The 20,222-nt window shown below is 42.5% G+C and overlaps 1 protein-coding gene across 2 annotated transcripts in view; it reads left to right on the forward strand.

Annotated features, from left to right (window-relative positions):
• The window catches only part of CDPF1 (cysteine rich DPF motif domain containing 1), a 20,974-nt gene extending 20,901 nt beyond the window's left edge, over nucleotides 1-73 (forward strand). For both annotated transcript variants that reach the window (XM_070755256.1, XM_070755257.1), the window contains exon 4: nucleotides 1-73. This exon is cut by the window's left edge and continues 142 nt beyond it. In XM_070755256.1, the coding sequence (XP_070611357.1) occupies nucleotides 1-17 (17 nt within the window). In that variant the 3' untranslated portion in view covers nucleotides 18-73.
• Nucleotides 74-20,222: the final 20,149 nt, after the last annotated feature.

Genomic DNA, 20,222 nt, shown 5'->3' on the forward strand with positions numbered 1-20,222 from the left:
GGGAAAAGCCAGGCTGATTTTATTGCAGAATGTACTTTTGGTTTGCTTGGAATAAAAACGGTGTGTTTGGTAAGTAGTTGGCGTTATTTGTAATTCGTTGCAAATTTTAGGGGAAGGTTTGGTAGGGAAGGTTTGCCTATTTGCCGATGACTCTAAAGTGTGCAACAGGCATCTGTAATATGGTAAATGATTTAGCTTTACTAGATAAATGGTCAAAGCAATGGAAACTGCAGTTTAATGTTTCCAAATGTAAAATAATGCACTTGGGGAAAAGGAATCCTCAATCTGAGTATTGTATTGGCAGTTCTGTGTTAGCAAAAACTTCAGAAGAGAAGGATTTAGGGGTAGTGATTTCTGACAGTCTCAAAATGGGTGAACAGTGCAGTCAGGCGGTAGAGAAAGCAAGTAGGACGCTTGGCTGCATAGCTAGAGGTATAACAAGCAGGAAGAGGGAGATTATGATCGCGCTATATAGAGTGCTGGTGAGACCACATTTGGAATACTGTGTTCAGTTCTGGAGACCTCACCTACAAAAAGATATTGACAAAATTGAACGGGTCCAAAGACGGGCTACAAGAATGGTGGAAGGTCTTAAGCATAAAATGTATCAGGAAAGACTTAATGAACTCAATCTGTATAGTCTGGAGGACAGAAGGGAAAGGGGGGACATGATGGAAACATTGAAATATGTTAAAGGGTTAAATAAGGTTCAGGAGGGAAGTGTTTTTAATAGGAAAGTGAACACAAGAACAAGGGGGCACAGTCTGAGGTTAGTTGGGGGAAAGATTAAAAGTAACGTGAGAAAATATTATTTTACTGAAAATAGTAGATGCTTGGAACAAACTTCCAGCAGACATGGTTGGTCAATCCACAGTAACTGAATTTAAACATGCCTAGGATAAACATATATCCATCCTAAGATAAAATACAGGAAATAGTATAAGGGCAGACTAGATGAGGTCTTTTTCTGCCGTCAATCTTCTATGTTTCTATGATCTGAAAAATCAAAATGGCGGCTACAGCAGTTCAATTAAACCTCATCGTCAGTCTTGAACTTCTTTGACCACCTTTGGCAGACTCTGAACCTTAAACAGGATACACCCCTTTCTGCTAGTTCTTGTTGCCTTATTCTCAAGCTCACGACGGGCCAGCTGAAATTTTTAAAAAGGTAAACATTCATCCTTCAGTTGAGTTTGATTGCCTGCAGCTACGCGAAACATCCCTGTGGTTTTCTTTGAGAATGTTGTATTCAACGTCCTAATCTAGCTTTCAGCCAGAGGGATCTTCTACTGTAGTAGTCTGATCCAAGCACTAACCACATCTGTCCATGCTGAGATTTGGAGAGGAGCTATTTCACCGGGCTGTGGTTTAATCGCCTCAGCATGGCTCCCAGGAATTAACAGCAGGATCTTTGAAAATTTCATTATTGTGGTTGGTAAAAAGATCTCTGGTTAATCTTTGGAGACAATATAGTGGGAGATACATGAACACCACCCAATCTTGGGAATTGGAAAACCAAAGAAACTAACCCCACCACCACCCGTTTAGCATCAAAGATGAGTGTTAACACTGTGGAGAAGTCGAGAATGGAATGGGACAACTCTCAGCCAACTCGCCGTGAGCAAGTCACCACGGCCAACTTGTGGGACAATGCTGGACAATTCATTTATTATTATTATTATTATTATTATTATTATTATTATTATTATTTGTTATTATTTATTGGATTTGTATGCCGCCCCTCTCCGCAGACTTGGGGTGGCTAACAACAATGATAAAAAACAGCATGTAACAATCCAATTTAATAAAACAACTAAAAACCCTTATTATAAAAACCAAACATACACACAAACATACCATACATAACTTGTAATGGCCTAGGGGAAGGAATATCCTAACTCCCCCATGCCTGGCGACAAAGGTGGGTCTTGAGTAATTTGCGAAAGACATGGAGGGTGGGGGCCATTCTAATCTCTGGGGGGGAATTGATTCCAGAGGGCTGGGGCCGCCATAGATAAGGCTCTTCCCCTGGGGCCCGCCAAATGACATTGTTTTGTCAACGGGACCCGGAGAAGACCAACTCTGTGGGTCCTTATCGGCCGCTGGGATTCGTGCGGTAGAAGGCGGTTCCGGATGTATTCTGGCCCAATGCCATGTAGGGCTTTAAAGGTCATTACCAACATTTTGAATTTTGACCGAAAACCGATCGGCAGCCAGTGCAGGCCGCGAAGTGTTGCAGAAACGTGGGCGAATCTAGGAAGCCCCACGATGGCTCTCACGGCCGCATTCTGCACGATCTGAAGTTTCCAAACGCTTTTCAAAGGTAGCCCCATGTAGAGAATGTTGCAGTAATCAAACCTCGAGGTGATGAGGGCATGAGTGACTGAGCAATGACTCCCGGTCCAAATAGGTGCACCAGGCGAACCTGGGCAAACGCTCCCCTCGCCACAACCGAAAAATGATGTTCCAATGTCAGCTGTGGATCGAGGAGGACGCCCAAGTTGCAGACCCTCTCTGAGGGAGTCAATAGTTCTCCCCCCAGGGTAATGGACGGACTGTATTTTTCAGAGTATAAAACGCACCTTTTTCCACCCTAAAAGAGGCTGAAAATTTGGGTGCATCTTATACTCCGAATGTAGCTTTTTCGAGGCTTTCCCCCCAGCCCTAAACGAGGTAGTAATGACTTTCCCTGGCTTGCAGGTTGTTCTCATTGCTACTCCCTCTGAAAAAGGTTTTTTCAGCCCTGATGAGGTGCTAATGAACTTCCCAGCTTGCAAGGTTCTTTTTCATTCCTACTGCCTCCGAGTAGTTTTTTTTCCAGCCCCAAGTTTTTGCAGACTTGTTTTTATTTCTACTCCCTCCAAAGAATATTTTTTCAGCCCTAACTAGGAGATAAAATCATGTGATGGAGCTGACCAGAGTAAAGACGCTAGCCAGATGAATACCTGTTGTGGTTGGCTCTGGCCCAGCTCCTGCCCCAAGGAATGTGGAGGTGGAGGTGGGGGAAACATCCACATGCCACAGGTCTGTTTTGCTCCCGATAGAATCTCCTGACGAAGGCTCCTCTGACGAAGGAAGCGTGAGTGGCAGGGAAGAGGGGAGTTTGGCAGACAGCCCAGGAGGAGATCAATCATCCTTATCATCCCTGGATTCTGAACAAGAACGTATGACAGATCCACGTATGCGTAGAGTGATGCATAGGAGAGAACAACTGAAGGATTATTACAGGAGATAAGTGAGGCCACCCGTGGTTGGGTGGGGCTGCTGTAATTAGTGCTACAGATAAAAAGAACACCGTGCTGGTTTAGCCTTGTGGCAGTTTATCTGATTCATAGTTTCGTCAAGATCGTGGTTTTTGCTGTTTCCCTGTTCAAGACTGTGTGTGGACTTTCTGGACTTTAGAATTGGACTCAATTTCCCTATTATTGGGTGAGAAATTGAATTGCATTTAACCTGTGCCTTATGTGTACCAGAAAATCCCTTTGACAGTTAAAAAGGGAGCTGTTTCTGTTTTTCTGTTGATAAAGACTTTTGGTTTTCCTTCTATCGTGTGGTATGTGTCTTTCTGGACTAATTACCCTGTAATTACGGGTGGTTGGGATACGCCGGCAGAACAAATACCTGGTGTGTATATTTTTTAAATCCTCTTCCAAAAATAAGGTGCGTCTTATACTCTGGTGCGTCTTATATCTGAAAATGTGTTAATTATTTAAAATTTCAATGTTTTGGCATCCTTTCTTTAACGATTCTATTTGGCTATTTCTAGTGTCACTCTTGCCGTACAAGAGAGTTGTTCTGCAGTGAATTGGCCATAGAAACATAGAAGACTGATGGCAGAAGAAGACCTCATGGTCCATCTAGTCTGCCCTTATACTATTTTTTGTATTTTATCTTAGGATGGATATAGGTTTATCCCAGGCATGTTTAAATTCAGTTACTGTGGATTTACCAACTACGTCTGCTGGAAGTTTGTTCCAAGGATCTACTACTCTTTCAGTAAAATTATATTTTCTCATGTTGCTTTTGATCTTTCCCCCAACTAACTTCAGATTGTGCCCCCTTGTTCTTGTGTTCACTTTCCTATTAAAAACACTTCCCTCCTGGACCTTATTTAACCCTTTGACATACTTAAATGTTTCGATCATGTCCCCCCTTTTCCTTCTGTCCTCCAGACTATACACATTGAGTTCATTAATGACTTATTCACCGTGGCAAGTTGTCATAGACCCACTGAGAACTATTCTCCCTCAGCTGACCTATGGCTTTTGGACAATGAAGACTGCACGAGGCAGCCAAGCGGTCCATCAACTTAAAATATGAAGACAGGCAATAAAACGGAATTTGTTTCCAGATCTACGCTAGCAAATGTTTAATGCAGAAGAAGGTACAAAGAGCAAATACTTCTCCATGCTGTTACTTGTTCAGTCAGGCTGGGTGGCGAAAGCTCTGGCCTCAGGCCTAGCCACATGGAAATGATAGATCTACAGTGGAATTAATGGGGTGTCAACTCAGCCTTCCCACATTTTTGCAAGCATTGGCCGGGGCTTGTTGTGGTTAGCTCTGGCCCAGCTCCTGCCCCAAGGACTGTGGATGTGGGGGAGACATCCACATGCTGCAGGCCTGTTTTGCCCCTGGTGGAATCTGCTGATGAAGGCTCCTCTGACCAAGAAGACATGAGTGACAGGGAGGAGGAGAGTGTGGCACACAGCTCAGAAGGAGATCAATTATCTAGCTCCTCCTTGGATTCAGAACAAGAGTTAATGATACAGCCACACATGCGGAGAGCGATGCATAGGCAGCAACAACTGAGATATTATTATCAAAGAAAATGAGGCCACCTGTGGTTGGGTGGGGCTGTGGTCATTAGTGAGGCTGCTATAAATAGCAGCCTGTGGGTTTGGCCATTGTGGAGGATTATCTGATTGTGGTGTTTCGTGACTGCTTTACTGACTTTGACCTTTTGTGTGCTGATTTTTCCCCGCTTTGAAACTAAAGCAGAGCAAAGTGTGTTTCACTTTGTGAAAGAAGGACTGTGAATTGCCTCACAGCTGCAAGCTAAGTATCACAGGACTGATAAGGGACTTGTACAAATTATCAGTTTGTTTGGAGACCAGTGCTCTTTGCTATACCAAAAGAGGGCTTAGTTTAAGTGAATTTTCATTATAAAGAACATTGTTTTGAATTTTCAAACGTGTGTGTGTCTGAAATTTGTACCTGTGAATTTTTGGGAGGATTCTACCAGAGAGCCCGACAGAACAGGGCTATTTCCCGCTTTCTTCCCATCGCAAAAAAAATTAAAGCTGATTGAGGAAATGTTAAAGACCCACGTCATGGTTGCAAAATCAAATGTCCCACCCCCAAGAATGCGACCACAGGAGTGGGACACAGGCAGGCACTCTATAGAGCAGTGATGGCGAACCTATGGCATGGGTGTCACAGGTGGCACATGGAGCTATATCGGCCGGCATGCAAGCTGTTTATTGATTGATTGATTTAGTCCAATACACAATGAGGGTTTTAGTGGGTATACACATAGTAAAATACATAATGATGGTTATAGAAGATGTTGTGGTTGGCTCTGGCCCAGCTCCTGCCCCAGGGAATGGGGAGCTGGATGCAGGGGAAAATTCAACATGTCACAGGCCTGTGTTATTGCCGACAGAGTCAGTTCAGAGTTTAGTTTCCTCGGACGAAGAAGAAGGTGGGGGTGACTCGGCAGAGGAGGGCTTGGCACACAGCCAAGGCAGTCAATCTCCCTTATCTTCTATAGCTTCAGATGATCACATGTTGGACCCACGCAAGCGCAGAATTATACGTAGAAGAGACCAAGTAAGAACATTTTACAGGAAATAAGGGAGGCCACCTATGTTTGGGTGGGGCTCCAATAATTAGGGCTGCTGCTGTAAATAGCAGCATGTGGGTTTGGCCATTGCGGAAGAATATCTGTTGCAGTTTCGTCAGGAATCTTGTGTGCTGGACTTTGTTGCTTTTTCACGCCTTTGAAACCAAAGCAGAGCAGCGTGTGTGTGTCTCCCTTCGTTGGAAGAAGAAGGGGTGTGAAGTTTCTCCCCAGCTGCGGGCTAAGTATTTAATGACTGCTTAAGGGAAATTGTACAGACTACCTGGTTGTTTTGGGAAGAGTGCTCTTTGCAATACAAAAAGAGTGCTTAGTTTATTTTGACTTTTGTGATAAAGAACATTGTTTTGAATTTTCAAACGTATGTGTGTCTGAAATTTGTATCCTTGAATTTTCGGGAGGCTCCTATCAGAGAGCCCGACAGAACAGAAGATATACTCATAGTAAAATATATCTAAGAAAGAATAGAAGATACAGGAATAGAACATATCAATGAAATAAAAGAAGAGATATAGGAATAGAAGAAAGGTATAGGAGATATAGGAGAGCAATGGGACAGGGGACGGAAGGCACTCTAGTGCACTTGTACTCACCCCTTACTGACCTCTTAGGAATCTGGATAGGTCAACCGTGGATAATCCAAGGGTAAAGTGTTGGGGGTTTGGGGATGACACTATGGAGTCCGGTAATGAGTTCCACGCTTCGACAACTTGGTTACTGAAGTCATATCTTTTACAGTCAGGTTTGGAGCGGTTAATATTAAGTTTAGATCTGTTGTGTGCTCTTGTGTTGTCGTGGCTGAAGCTGAAGTAGTCGCCGACAGGCAAGACGTTGCAGCATATGATCTTGTGGTCAATACTTAGATCTTGTTTAAGGCGTCTTAGTTCTAAGCTTTCTAGGCCCAGGATTGAAAGTCTAGTCTCGTAGGGTGTTCTGTTATGGGTAGAGAAGGGCTCTTCTGGTGAAGTATCTTTCGACATTTTCAAGGGTGTTAATGTCTGAGATGCGGTATGGGTTCCAAACAGATGAGCTGTATTCGAGGATGGGTCTGGCAAAAGTTTTGTAAGTTCTGTTGTCCTAGCTCAGCTCCAACATGCATGTGTATGCCGGCCAGCTGATTTTTGGCTTCCAGAGAGCCTCTGGGGAGATGGGGGAGGGCATTTTTACAGGCAAACTGGAAGTTTGGAAAAACGGAGCCGCGAGTCCACAGAGAATGGCGGCATACAAGTCCAATAGATAGACAGATAGATAGATAGATAGATATAGATAGATAGATAGATAGATAGATAGATAGATAGATAGATAGATAGATAGATAGATAATGTACCAGAAGACGGACAAGGACATGTTTCATCAATTTTGTCTCCAGTTAATGATTTCCTCCCCTGGGTCCTGAGACAGGACATCCTTTTCATTAAAACTCAGACCTTTTATTTTTTTAAAGAAATACTTTATTTGAGGCCATTAAGGCAAGGGAGGGAGGGGAGGAGAATCACACAGTGAAATTGCGCTTTACATACATTCATCAGTCTTACAGAAAAAAATTAAAGTACTGTACACAGAGATGTTGGCCAAGAGATTCCCAGCAGACTCATTAAATAACCTATTTTATTAGTCAAAAGCTTTTATTTCTTTTGAAACAGGGAAATTAGAAGGTCCGACTCAAGGTCTGAGAAAAACACTAAAACGGTGGTTTCTGCATGGTTTTTGCATGAGAAAAACCCGATGTCGCTTTTCCAGATGTTCCAGTTTTGGCTAGAAAGATTCACCGTTGCCTCCTGAATGGGAGACATGTGGGTACTGTTTTGTTCATCTGAATTTCTGCCCAGAGTTATTAGCAACATCTGGTGCAGCAGGTGACACATCTGGCTTCGCTTTATGTCCTTCCAAGCAGCCAACCTCCCCAACGTTATAGGAGGATCCAGAGGTCTGAATCACAATGACTTCAAACTTTTAAGCGCTCCAAAATTTTGCATAAAAAGTGACAGGCTTCTCATACAACACTTAATGCATCTCATAGAACACTTAATGCATTTTTTCATGTTCTAAGAGTAGTTGATAAATTTTAGTCATCTGTTTGTTCTCATACCCTGTCAATATTTTGTCTACAGGTTTTGTGGGGATTTCAATACCGGGTGTATATTTATCTTTGTTGTATCTAGATTTTATTTGTGTATAGGTCCACCATTCTATTTTATGATTTTGTGGTTCTAGTTCTTGTCTGGTTTTTAGGTTCCCATTTGGATAAAGAATATCTGCGTATTTTAATGTTTTTGTTGGGTCTATCAAATTTGGGTAGCAGATAGCTTCCATGGTAGGGATTTTAGAATAATATTTCCTTTTAATTTCATTCCAGGTTTTTAATAAAGATTTTCTAATCAAGTGATTATTGAAAGTCGTTTGTGTTTTCTTTACCTCTTGCCAAAGGTGGCCGTGCCAGCCCATTTGTAAGTCATGACCCTCCAGTATCAAAATTCTTTTATTGGAAAGATTAATCCATTCTTTTATCCACCCTAGACTGGCAGCATTGTAATATAATTTTAAATCTGGGAGTCCCGTGCCCCCCCCCCCCCCAGTTTTACTGTCCTGAAGGTATGAAAATTTAATTCTAGGTTTTTTATTTTGCCAAACTTTTAAGCGTGCCAAAATTTTGCATAAAAAGTGACAGGCTTCTCATAGAACCCTTAATGCATCTTAAGATTGAATCTGACATCTAAAAAAAAGCAGGTGAAATGTTTTTCAACGGTATCGAGGGACTTCCTTATGAAGGACAATAGAGATAAATATGCACAATTTTTGAACCAGCAAATCGCCCTCGAAGGCAATCTAGCAAATGTCTTTCAAAATCAAACTATTTTTTTCTTCTTCTCCCCTTATCCCTCAACTTTTACGGTGCATTGTTTATAAAATAAAATAATTCTTTATACTTCTCCCAAGTCTATCTGCCCAGCCCAGTTATGGCAAACCTTTTTTTCCTCGAGGGGGCAAAAATACGTGTACATTGTTCTCGACTTTCGCGGGTCTGACATTCGCGAAAAGTCTACACCACGGTTTTTCAAACAATATTAATTAAAAAAATACTTTGCGGGGGGGTTTTCTACACCATGGTTTTTCCCGCCCATGACATCATACGTCATCGCCAAATTATTGTTAATAAATAATTATGTTAATAAATATCAGGATTGGTAAGTATCTTCTTCAATGGCGAGTACCAGTAATATTGGCGAGTAATAATCTAAAGGTTGTTAACGGAATGGGAAATTGTAATTTTGGGGTTTAAAATTTTAGGGGATGTCCTGCCATACTGTTCATAATAGTGTAATTACTTCCGCACCTCTACTTCGCGGAAATTTGACTTTCGCGGGCGGTCTTGGAACGCGTCCTCCGCGAAAGTCTAGGGAACACTGTAAATGCACTATTGCATACGCTCGAGTGCCCAAACCCATAATTCAATGTTGCCCCACCCGCAGTGCATGTATGCATGATCCCCCCTGCTCCCCCATTTCCTAACTTTGGGTGGGCCCGGGAGGTCCGTTTTTTGCCCTCCCCAGGCTTTAGTAGCTTTCTTGGAGCCTGGGAAGGGCAAAAATGGCCTCCCTGCCCCCCGGAGGCTGGAAACAGCCTGTTTCCTGACTTCCGGTGGCCCCATAGGCCTGTTTTTTGCCCTCTCCAGGCTCCCCTAGAGCCTGGGAAGGGCAAAAATACCCCCTGGAGGCTGTCTGGGGCCCCCAAATGCCCTTCCAGAGCCTCCACGCAAGCTAAAAATCAGCTGGCTGGCACATACATGCATTCTGGAGCTAAGCTAGGACAGTGGCTCATGTGCTAACAGATATGGCTCCGCGTGCCACCTGTGGCACCCGTGCCATAGGTTCGCCGTCACTGACCTAGCCCCTTAAAACCCTTCCCTTTGGATTGGAGGTACTTCAACTCCCCGTAGTTACAGCCAACAGGTCTTCGGACACAAGCGCCTTGCACCAAGTCGCAAAAACTCTGCATAACGCATGATCTCACAAATGTTGCATCGCCGCAACTGGTGTTGAATGATGAGATTTGTAGCCATTTCTGCAACGACATCATGACTCCTATGACCTCAATTCACTGGACACTTGTGTGCCTGGGGAAGTTGAACACCAACTCAACTGGATGGACATCAACCCCAATTTTAAATTCCCGCAAACTCCGTGCGATAGACAAAAAAGAGTTAGCTGATGTTCTAGAACTGCTTCTATGGTCAGCTAAAGCTGGTTCAATGATTGTTATTTAAGTGCTCTGAAGGCTAAATTTCCACCTTCATAAAACCTCCTTTCCCTCCTCTCATTAGGGCCAATGATGGCCAATGATGATTCATTCTTTTCAATATACCATTTTCTCGAGTGTTCTTCAAACTTCTTGAAGAAAAGAAGGCACCTGAAAGAAATTACAGTGTTCCCTCGATTTTCGCGGGTTCAAACTTGGCGAAAAGTCTATACCACGGTTTTTCAAAAATATTAATTAAAAAATACTTCATGGCTTTTCCCCCTATACCACGGTTTTCCCCGCCCAATGACGTCATATGTCATTGCCAAACTTTTGTTTGCCTTTAATAAATATATTTTTTTAATAAACTTTAATAACTAAACAGGGTGAGTAATAATCTAAATGGTGGCTAAGGGAATGGGAAATGGTAATTTAGGGATTTAAAGTGCTAAGGGAAGGCTTGTGATACTGTTCATAGTCAAAAATAGTGTATTTACTTCCGCATCTCTACTTTGCAGAAATTCAACTTTTGGGGGCGGTCTCGGAACGCATCTCCCACGAAAATCGAGGGAACACTGTATTATTATTTATTAGATTTATATGCCAACCTGAGTCTTCAGAGAGGGGTCTTATATAAATCTAATAAACCATCATAATCATCCACTGCTTTCTCGCGTCTTGCAAATAAGTGGAGAGCAAAAATTTGCTACCATAAATGCTTCCACCTCCTTGGGGTTTCAATTTGGCTCGTCTAGATTGCAATCCCCTTAGACCAGGGGTGTCAAACTTCCGTTTCATTGGCCGGATGGTCACATGTTGGCTACGCCCATGCCCAGTTTAGCCAAGGGGGGAGGAGGAGTCCCAATATGTCACGTGACACTGCCATGAGTTTAACATCCCTGCCTTAAAAGGGAGCCACTGTCTAAATGTAGCTGCCTTCCTAGGCAGTTCTCCCATCATAGATGTCCAACCTTAACATTTGGCTGGCTGGGGAATTCTGGGAATTGAAGTCCACAGGTCTTTCAAAAATGGCCAAGGATGGACAGCCTTTCCTTTATACAATTCAGGGCCAAAAATGTATTGGGAGCTGCTCCCCTTGAATATATCAAACATAGCCAATCGCAGGGCCTATTCTGCAAGGACGCGCAGACATTTTGGGTGGAGATTACAGGAACTGTTAAGCGGACTTAGCAACAGTCCTCCAACACATTTTCCAACAGAATAGGGAAGAGAGGTGACTTTGTGCATATTAAGAGACTTTTGAACTTGCATTGTTTGTTTTTCCCCCCTTGCCGAGCGACAATAAGTAGGGGAAATTATAAGAAAGTGCTCCAATAGTGCCATGGCAAACAAAACTATTGAGATGGGCATCAGCCCTTTACTAGGCGAGGGATAAAAGAGACGTCAAAACGAAGTACCAGCCTATTTGGTAACCTCTCCACTCCTTGTCGTTTCTAATTTTATTTGCTAAAACCTCAATTGCCAATGCAAATAACATTGGGGATAGTGGGCAACCCTGCTTAGTTCCGTTCTGAATTTTAACCTTCTCTGTTCTATTACCATTTACCCTAATATAAGCTATATTATCCTTATAATTTTATATTATATTATATAAAATTATATAATTTGCTTTTATAATTTGACAAAAGTTGTTTCCCATATTTAAATCTTTACTTGAATTAAAACTAAATCTTTTTGCAGATGATGCTATAGTATTGACTGAAACCCCAATTGAAATGATGAAAAGAATAAAGATTTTACTCCAGGAATTTAAAGATCAGTCGGGTCTTACAGTTAATATAGAGAAATCAGAGATAATTTGTTTAAATACAGGCCCTAAAGAGCAAATTGAGATACAAAAAGTGTCAGGATTGAAATTAGGAAAACGAAGTACCAGCCAAAAACTCTATGCCTTTTAGGGTCATTAAACAAACCACAATGGAAGCTTTGCTAGGTTTGTCCACAATGATCTTTGGGGTAGGGTTTTGGTAACTTGCTATCACATTTTCAGCTCCATTTCCTCCCCAACCCTCAGTATAGAAATAGAATTAAAAGGCCAATGTTTGCCAAATACAGCCAACAAGGATTTTCATGAGATTTTGGATAATCCAATTCACCATAAGAATACTTTACAGCTCAATAACGGACTGGAACTTAACAATACTGCTCAAAAAAATAAAGGGAACACTTAAACACATTATAACTCCAAGTAAATCAAACTTCTGTGAAATCAAACTGTCCACTTAGGAAGCAACACTGATTGACAATCAATTTCACATGCTGTTGTACACATTCAACTTTGTGTAGAACAAATTATTCAATGAGAATATTTTATTCATTCACATCTAGGATGCATTCTTTGAGTATTCCCTTTATTTTTTTGAGCAGTGTGTATATATATACAGTGTTCCCTCGATTTTCGCGGGTTCAAACTTCGTGAAAAGTCTATACCACGGTTTTTCAAAAATATTAATTAAAAAATACTTTGCGGTTTTTTCCCCTATTCCACGGTTTTTCCTGCTCGATGATGTCATATGCCATAGCCAAACTTTCATCTGCCTTTAATAAATATTTTTTTTAATAAACTTTAAGAAATAAACATGGTGAGTAATGATCTAAATGGTTGCTAAGGGAATGGGAAATGGTAATTCAGGGGTTTAAAGTGTTAAGGGAAGGCTTGTGATACAGTTCATAGCCAAAAATAGTGTATTTACTTCCGCATCTCTACTTCGCGGAAATTCGACTTTCGCGGGCGGTCTCGGAACGCATCCCCCGCGAAAATCGAGGGAAAACTGTATATATATTGTTTAATCCTTGGACTAAATCTACAGTTCTTCTCTAAAAAGCTGAGTTGTAATCATACAAGTACAGCTTTCGTACAATTTAAATATGGACAAGAAATCTTAATTTTTTATTCCCTTTCAGTGTTTTTGCTCTACAACTTGGGAATAGCTTAAAGAAATGCTTAAATTAACCATTCAGAAACAAGGCACTGGAAAGCAGATAATTACTGTACAATACAGCTGACTGAATTCCTCATCAGTTTTTTTTTAAATTACTGTCTCAGACCAGGAATAAAAGTGCAGAAAAATTAAATTATGGAGGACATAGTGGTAGTCAGTACTATAGTTCGAATCTGCTTAAAGTGGGCGTGAAAAACACGTAAGCTTGCATTGCAAAGACCCATCTTTACAAGATGGATGGGCTTAATTTATCATTTGCATAGTCAATATACATTGTTCAAAAAAAGAAAGGGAACACCTAAACTACACCGCCTTCTGCCGCACGAATCCCAGCGACCGGTTAGGTCCCACAGAGTTGGCCTTCTCCGGGTCCTGTCGACTAAAAAATGTCGTTTGGTGGGATCCAGGAGAAGAGCCTTCTCTGTGGCAGCCCCGACCCTCTGGAACCAGCTCCCCCCAGATATCAGAGTTGCCCCCACCCTCCTTGCCTTTCGCAAGCTCCTTAAAACCCACCTCTGTCATCAGGCATGGGGGAATTGAAATTTTCCCTTCCCCCTAGGCTTATAGAATTTATACATGGTATGCTTGTATGTATGATTGGTTCTTTAAATTGGGGTTTTTAGATTATTTTTAATATTAGATTTGTTTACATTGTCTTTTTTATTGTTGTTAGCCGCCCCGAGTCTTCGGAGAGGGGCGGCATACAAATCTAATAAATACAAATACAATATAACTCAAAGTAAATCAAACTTCTGTGAAATCAAACTGTCCACTTAGGAAGCAACACTGACTGACAATCAATTTCACCTGCTGTTGTGCACATTCAACTTTGTACAGAACAAAGTATTCAATGAGAATATTTCATTCATTCAGATCTAGGATAAGTTCTTTGAGTGTTCCCTTTATTTTTTTTTTAGCAGTATATTTCACTAGAATGCTTCCAAATAAAACCTGAACTATGTTTTTTTTAAAAAATCCACCTTTAACCAACAGCTGCTTGCACGAGAAAAAGGGGTCTGCAGACATGGTCAGACAGATTACCTCCGGAACCGCCTGCTACCGCACGAATCCCAGCGACCGATAAGGTCCCACAGAGTTGGCCTTCTCTGGGTCCCGTCGACTAAACAATGTCGTTTGGCGGGCCCCATGGGAAGAGCCTTCTCTGTGGCGGCCCCAGCCCTCTGGAACCAACTCCCCCTGGAGATTAAAACTGCCCCCACCCTCCCTGTCTTTCGTAAACTACTCAAGGCTCACTTATACCGCCAGGCATGGGGGATTTGAGATATTCCTTCCCCCTAGGCCATTACAAGTTATGCATGGTAGGTTTGCGTGTGTTTGGTTTTATAATAAGGGTTTTTAGTTGTTTTATTATTGGATTGTTACATGCTGTTTTTATCATTGTTGTTAGCCGCCCTGAGTCTACGGAGAGGGGCGGCATACAAATCCAATAAATTATTATTATTATTATGGTTCCCCCCCCCAAATAATTGGATGTTGGCCTGACACAGTGGGATCAAAGGCTGATTTTTCTTTTTGTATATTGTATGGCACTTCTGATTTAAAAAACAACAACAACAACAGATGGGAGCTTTGATTCCACTGCTGTGGCCGTGCTCTGCAGATGCTTCCAAACATGAGGTCTGTCTTTATGATTTGCAAATTGGTGGAACCGAATCTGAGTGATTAACTGCTTTTGTATCTTGCTATGGATATCAGACGGAGCACAATGGGGAAGGCAGGCAGACAAGGCAACTGCCCTCATTAATTGGCATAATTCATCAAGAAGGCTGGGAAAGGGTTATAAATCTCTCGCGTTAATTTAAATACAGTGATACCTCGTCTTACAAACGCCTCGTCATACAAACTTTTCGAGATACAAACCCGGGGTTTAAGATTTTTTTGCCTCTTCTTACAAACGTTTTCACCTTACAAACCCACCGCCGCCACTGGGATTCCCCGCCTCCGGACTTCCGTTGCCAGCGAAGCACCCATTTTTGCGCTGCTGGGATTCCCCTGAGGCTCCCCTCCATGGGAAACCCCACCTCTGGATTTCCGTGGAGGTCTGGAGGTGGGGTTTCGAGGACTTTGGTGTTTTTGCGATGCTGCGATTTCACTGATGCTCCCTTCACTGGGAAACCCCACCTCTGGACTTCCGTTGCCAGCGAAGCGCTCGTTCCTGCGATGCTGGGATTCCCCTGCAGCTTTGCAAAAACACAGAAGTCCGGAGGTGGGGTTTTGCATGGAGGGGAGCCTCCGGGGAATCCCAGCAGCGCAAAAACGGGCGCTTCGGCTGGCAAAAGGGGTGAGTTTTGGGCTCGCACGCATTAATCGCTTTTCCATTGATTCCTATGGGAAACATTGTTTCGTCTTACAAACTTTTCACCTTAAGAACCGCGTCCCGGAACCAATTAAGTTTGTAAGACAAGGTATCACTGTATACCGAAATCTCATACGCCACCCCACTTTCATTAGATCTGAGAGTAGCACAGAGGAACTTTGCATTGCTGCTCGGGGATTTCAAAAAGCTTTAATTACATATACAGTGCAATTTCAGTGCATTATTATCCCTACATTTAAATTGGTTGCTCGTGAAAGTCATTTGGGAGGTCGGACGGATTCCTACCAAGCCTCAAGATTAAATCCTCAACGTAAGAGAGGAGAGGGGACAATCAAACGCATAGTAACTGTAAACATTTACTTTATACTATTCTTAGCAAGATGATGACACTGGGTATTAGGCTCTAACACTTCCTACCAGCTTGTAATGAATTTCCCACTCGTTCACTAACACTTGACTCCTAGGAGTCTGTATTATACGATTAAGCTCCTACTGTTAGTTAAAAATCGGTGATGTTAACATTCCGTAAGATCATTCATGGCCCTTTTCTACGAAATGGATGAAAGCCTCTAGCGTATTTTGTCGAGCAATCGACACAATTTCCTAAGTATCTCAAAAAAGGCGGAAAATTCGTAAGGTCTATGGGTCCGTACGAGTGTAAAATTCCTTCCCTAAAAACAATAAGCCATGAAAACAAGAGTTGGGTTATGTAACTTGAAAATGCAAAGTAGATTTAGGTTTTCCAAATTGAGGTGGACTTCATTTGGGGCGGCTAAAATTGTTTTCAGCTAAAAATAGCATTTTACAAGTAGGTCCCGGCTGCAGCTTACTTTCAAACGAAGTAGTTCGTTAAAACAGTCCATTTCAAGAAATGTTTTGGACACGCGGGGTCACTTCAATTCCAATGGAATTTACTTAAAGTGTGTGTGTGTCTTTGTGTGTGTGTGTGTTGTGTTGCTAAGGGGCGTGAAGAAATCAACTGGTATTGCGCTGTGTAAGAGGTTTGAGGCATAACATCTTGACGTGCTGCGAGGCTGGTTAAACTTTACTAGAAGGCCAACATCTATAAAGTATATCCGTTTCTGTCTCTTCCCTATTGCCAATGTGTGCGGAGGCCCCCAGCCAAAAGTGCACCAACCCGGATGCCTTGTTGATGTGGCTGCCCTTTGCACAACTCCCATCAGTGGCAAATAAAAATGAACAAATAAAGGTTATGCCATAGAGAGAACACCAATATAGCAGGGGTCAAGCAAGCAGCGGGCCTAGAGACAAAAAAGGAGCTGTGACGTTCCTTGAAATATACCAGGGTGATCCGACATAAAAAAACATATATATGTGTGTGTGTGTGTGTGTGTGTGTGTGTATATATATATATACACACACACACACACACACACACATTTGTTTTCGTAGATTTTCACGGGTACAGGTATGAAGGTCTTGGCATATCCGGGTTTCTTCCCGTGTAGGATTCCGAGATTTCTGGCGATGTTTCGACAAGGTCCCACTCGTCATCTTCAGGCTGGTGCTTCTGTCCTTGTTCTAGGGCGAACACACAAAGGACAGACGCACCAGCCTGAAGATGACGAGTGGGACCTCGTCGAAACGTCGCCAGAAATCTCTGAATCCTACACGGGAAGAAACCCGAATATGCCAAGATCTTCATATATATATACATATATACACACACACACATATATACATACATACATACCTATTTTTGCTAATAAGTGAAAAGGAAGGGAGTCTGGTATAGATATATTTTGACCTTGTTATGGTCTCATCAGGCAGACATACCCTTCCTGGGATTTGAACCTGTAGCGTGTTGCATGCAAGGGAGGCTATTAACCTCTGTGCTACAGGCTCGCCTCCAAATCAGCTTTTACCAGGGAAGAGCCATATGGTCGATTTTCTGTCGAAATCACCCTTGTATTCCCAAATATGGGAGGAAGCAACTTTCCTTTTGCCTCTCGGCCCCATGCAGGGATCATTCCAAGGCAGATACATTTTTTTACAGTCGACAATTATAATTTTTATAGTCAACAACTATAATTTATAGTTTATAAAAAAATTATCTGCCTTGGAATGGGCCCTGTGTGGGGCCGAGAGGCAAAAGGAAAGGAAAGTTACTTCCTCCCATATAGGTGTTGTGGTTAGCTCTGGCCCAGCTCCTGCCCCAAGGACTGTGGATGTGGGTGAGACATCCACATGCTGCAGGCCTGTTTTGCCCCCGGTGGAATCTGCTGATGAAGGCTCCTCTGACCAAGAAGACATGAGTGACAGGGAGGAGGAGAGTGGGGCAGACAGCTCAGAAGGAGATCAAGTATCTAGCTCCTCCTTGGATTCGGAACAAGAGTTAATGATACAGCCACGCATGCGGAGAGCGATGCATAGGCAACAACAACTGAGAGATTATTATCAAAGAAAATGAGGCCACCTGTGGTTGGGTGGGGCTGTGGTAATTAGTGAGGCTGCTATAAAGAGCAGCCTGTGGGTTTGGCCATTGTGGAAGATTATCTGATCGTGGTGTTTCGTGACTGCTTTACTGACTTTGACCTTTTGTGTGCTGATTTTTCCCCGCTTTGAAACTAAAGCAGAGCAAAGTGTGTTTCACTTTGTGAAAGAAGAAGGACTGTGAATTGCCTCACAGCTGCAAGCTAAGTATCTCAGAACTGATAAGGGACTTGTACCAATTACCAGTTTGTTTGGAGACGTGTGCTCTTTGCTATACAAAAAGAGGGCTTAGTTTAAGTGAATTTTTGCTACAAAGAACATTGTTTTGAATTTTCAAACGTGTGTGTGTCTGAAATTCGTATCTGAATTTTCTGGAGGGTTCTGCCAGAGAGCTCGACAGAACAATAGGGTAATTTCGACAGAAAATCAATCATATTTATGTATGTATGTGTCTATGTGTATGTATGTATGTATGTTTTTATGTATGTGTGTATGTTTGTATGTATGTATTACAGTCTGCGTTCAAAAAGCAGAATTAAAAGACATTTATTCTTTTTCTAAACACTATTCACATGATGAAAGTATGAAAATGGATTCTGGTCGACAGGCATGAATCTTCCTGAGCCCGTCAGTATGACACATTAGTGTTTCTTAAACAATTTGATTTATAACTGGTTCTTTTTTTTTCTTTTCTTTTTTTTTAGTTGAGGTAGTTTGGTTTTATTTTGGGGAAGGAAACCTTCCCAGCGTTAATTTCTATTTTATTGCCCTAATCCTGAGTAATCTGAATAATAGTGCAAACAGGTTTTTTTTTAAATCCCACATTTTTAGACAGTGTTTCTATCAAAATAATATTGGCGTAAGCTGCTGTTCCACCTGAACTCTTTCTCCCGTTTTAATTCCTACTGAGTCAGTTCCAGGTGAGGAAAATGCAATAGAAAGGGCTCGGAAACGGCTCTTTTATGACACTTTAAATTATGATAAGATTATAAATAGAGCTGCTGCAGAGAAAGAGCTGTCAGTTGGAAGCCGGTGTCAGTAAATGACACTTTTTAAATAAAGTGAGGGATAAATTCGGTGGTGGGTTGCTGTTGTTTTGGACTGGAATCAAGATCTCATAAGAGAACGTGCAGGTGCACAAGATTTTGGCGAAATCATCAAAAATTGCCGAAATCTCGTGTGTTCTCGCGCGAGATTTGGCTTCCTGTGCATGCGCAGAAGCCAAATCTCGCGGGGATGCGCCCATGCACAATTTCCCTACTGAAACACCGTCCCTCCAGGAACCCAATACTGAAGCCAATACAGTGGTACCTCATCTTACGAACGCCTCTTCTAACGAACTTTTCAAGATACGAACCCGGTGTTTAAGATTTTTTTGGCCTCTTCTTCTGAACTATTTTCACCTTACGAACCCAAGCCGCTGCTGCTGGGATGAAGGGGTTTCTTTTTCCCCCCTTTTTTGAAGAAAGAAAAGGGAGGGGCGGCTTGGAGGGGGAAAGACTTTGCATTATCAAAAGTAGGAGAACAGTGTGCTTGCAGGCACTGAAAGAGTGTCTTTTGAAGAAAGAAAAGGGAGGGGCGGCTTGGAGGGGGGAAAGACTTTGCATTAACAAAAGTAGGAGAACAGCGTGCTTGCAGGCACTGAAAGAGTGTCTTTTGAAGAAAGAAAAGGGAGGGGCGGCTTGGAGGGGGAAAGACTTTGCATTAACAAAAGTAGGAGAACAGCGTGCTTGCAGGCACTGAAAGAGTGTCTTTTGAAGAAAGAAAAGGGAGGGGCGGCTTGGAGGGGGAAAGACTTTGCATTAACAAAAGTAGTTGAACAGCGTGCTTGCAGGCACTGAAAGGGTGTCTTTTGAAGAAAGAAAAGGGAGGTGTGGCTTGGAGGGGGAAAGACTTTGCATTAACAAAAGTAGGAGAACAGCGTGCTTGCAGGCACTGAAAGAGTGTCTTTTGAAGAAAGAAAAGGGAGGGGCGGCTTGGAGGGGGAAAGACTTTGCATTAACAAAAGTAGTTGAACAGCGTGCTTGCAGGCACTGAAAGGGTGTCTTTTGAAGAAAGAAAAGGGAGGGGCGGCTTGGAGGGGGAAAGACTTTGCAGAGAACAGCATGCTTGCAGGCACTGAAAGAGTGTCTTTTGAAGAAAGAAAAGGGAGGGGCGGCTTGGAGGGGGAAAGATTTTGCATTAACAAAAGTAGGAGAACAGCGTGCTTGCAGAGGCACTGAAAGGGTGTCTTTGGAAGAAAGAAAAGGGAGGGGCGCCCCCCCTTGTCTTTCTTCCTTCCCACTCACCCTTTAGCCTAGCCTTGCTTCTTCCACCCGCCCCCTTTAGCTGCTCCTCCCTGCCCTCTGTTCGCCTCCCTTCTAAAGTTTGGGAT

The sequence above is a fragment of the Erythrolamprus reginae genome, chromosome 6 (genome assembly GCF_031021105.1).
Source record: "Erythrolamprus reginae isolate rEryReg1 chromosome 6, rEryReg1.hap1, whole genome shotgun sequence".
NCBI lineage: Eukaryota > Metazoa > Chordata > Lepidosauria > Squamata > Dipsadidae > Erythrolamprus > Erythrolamprus reginae.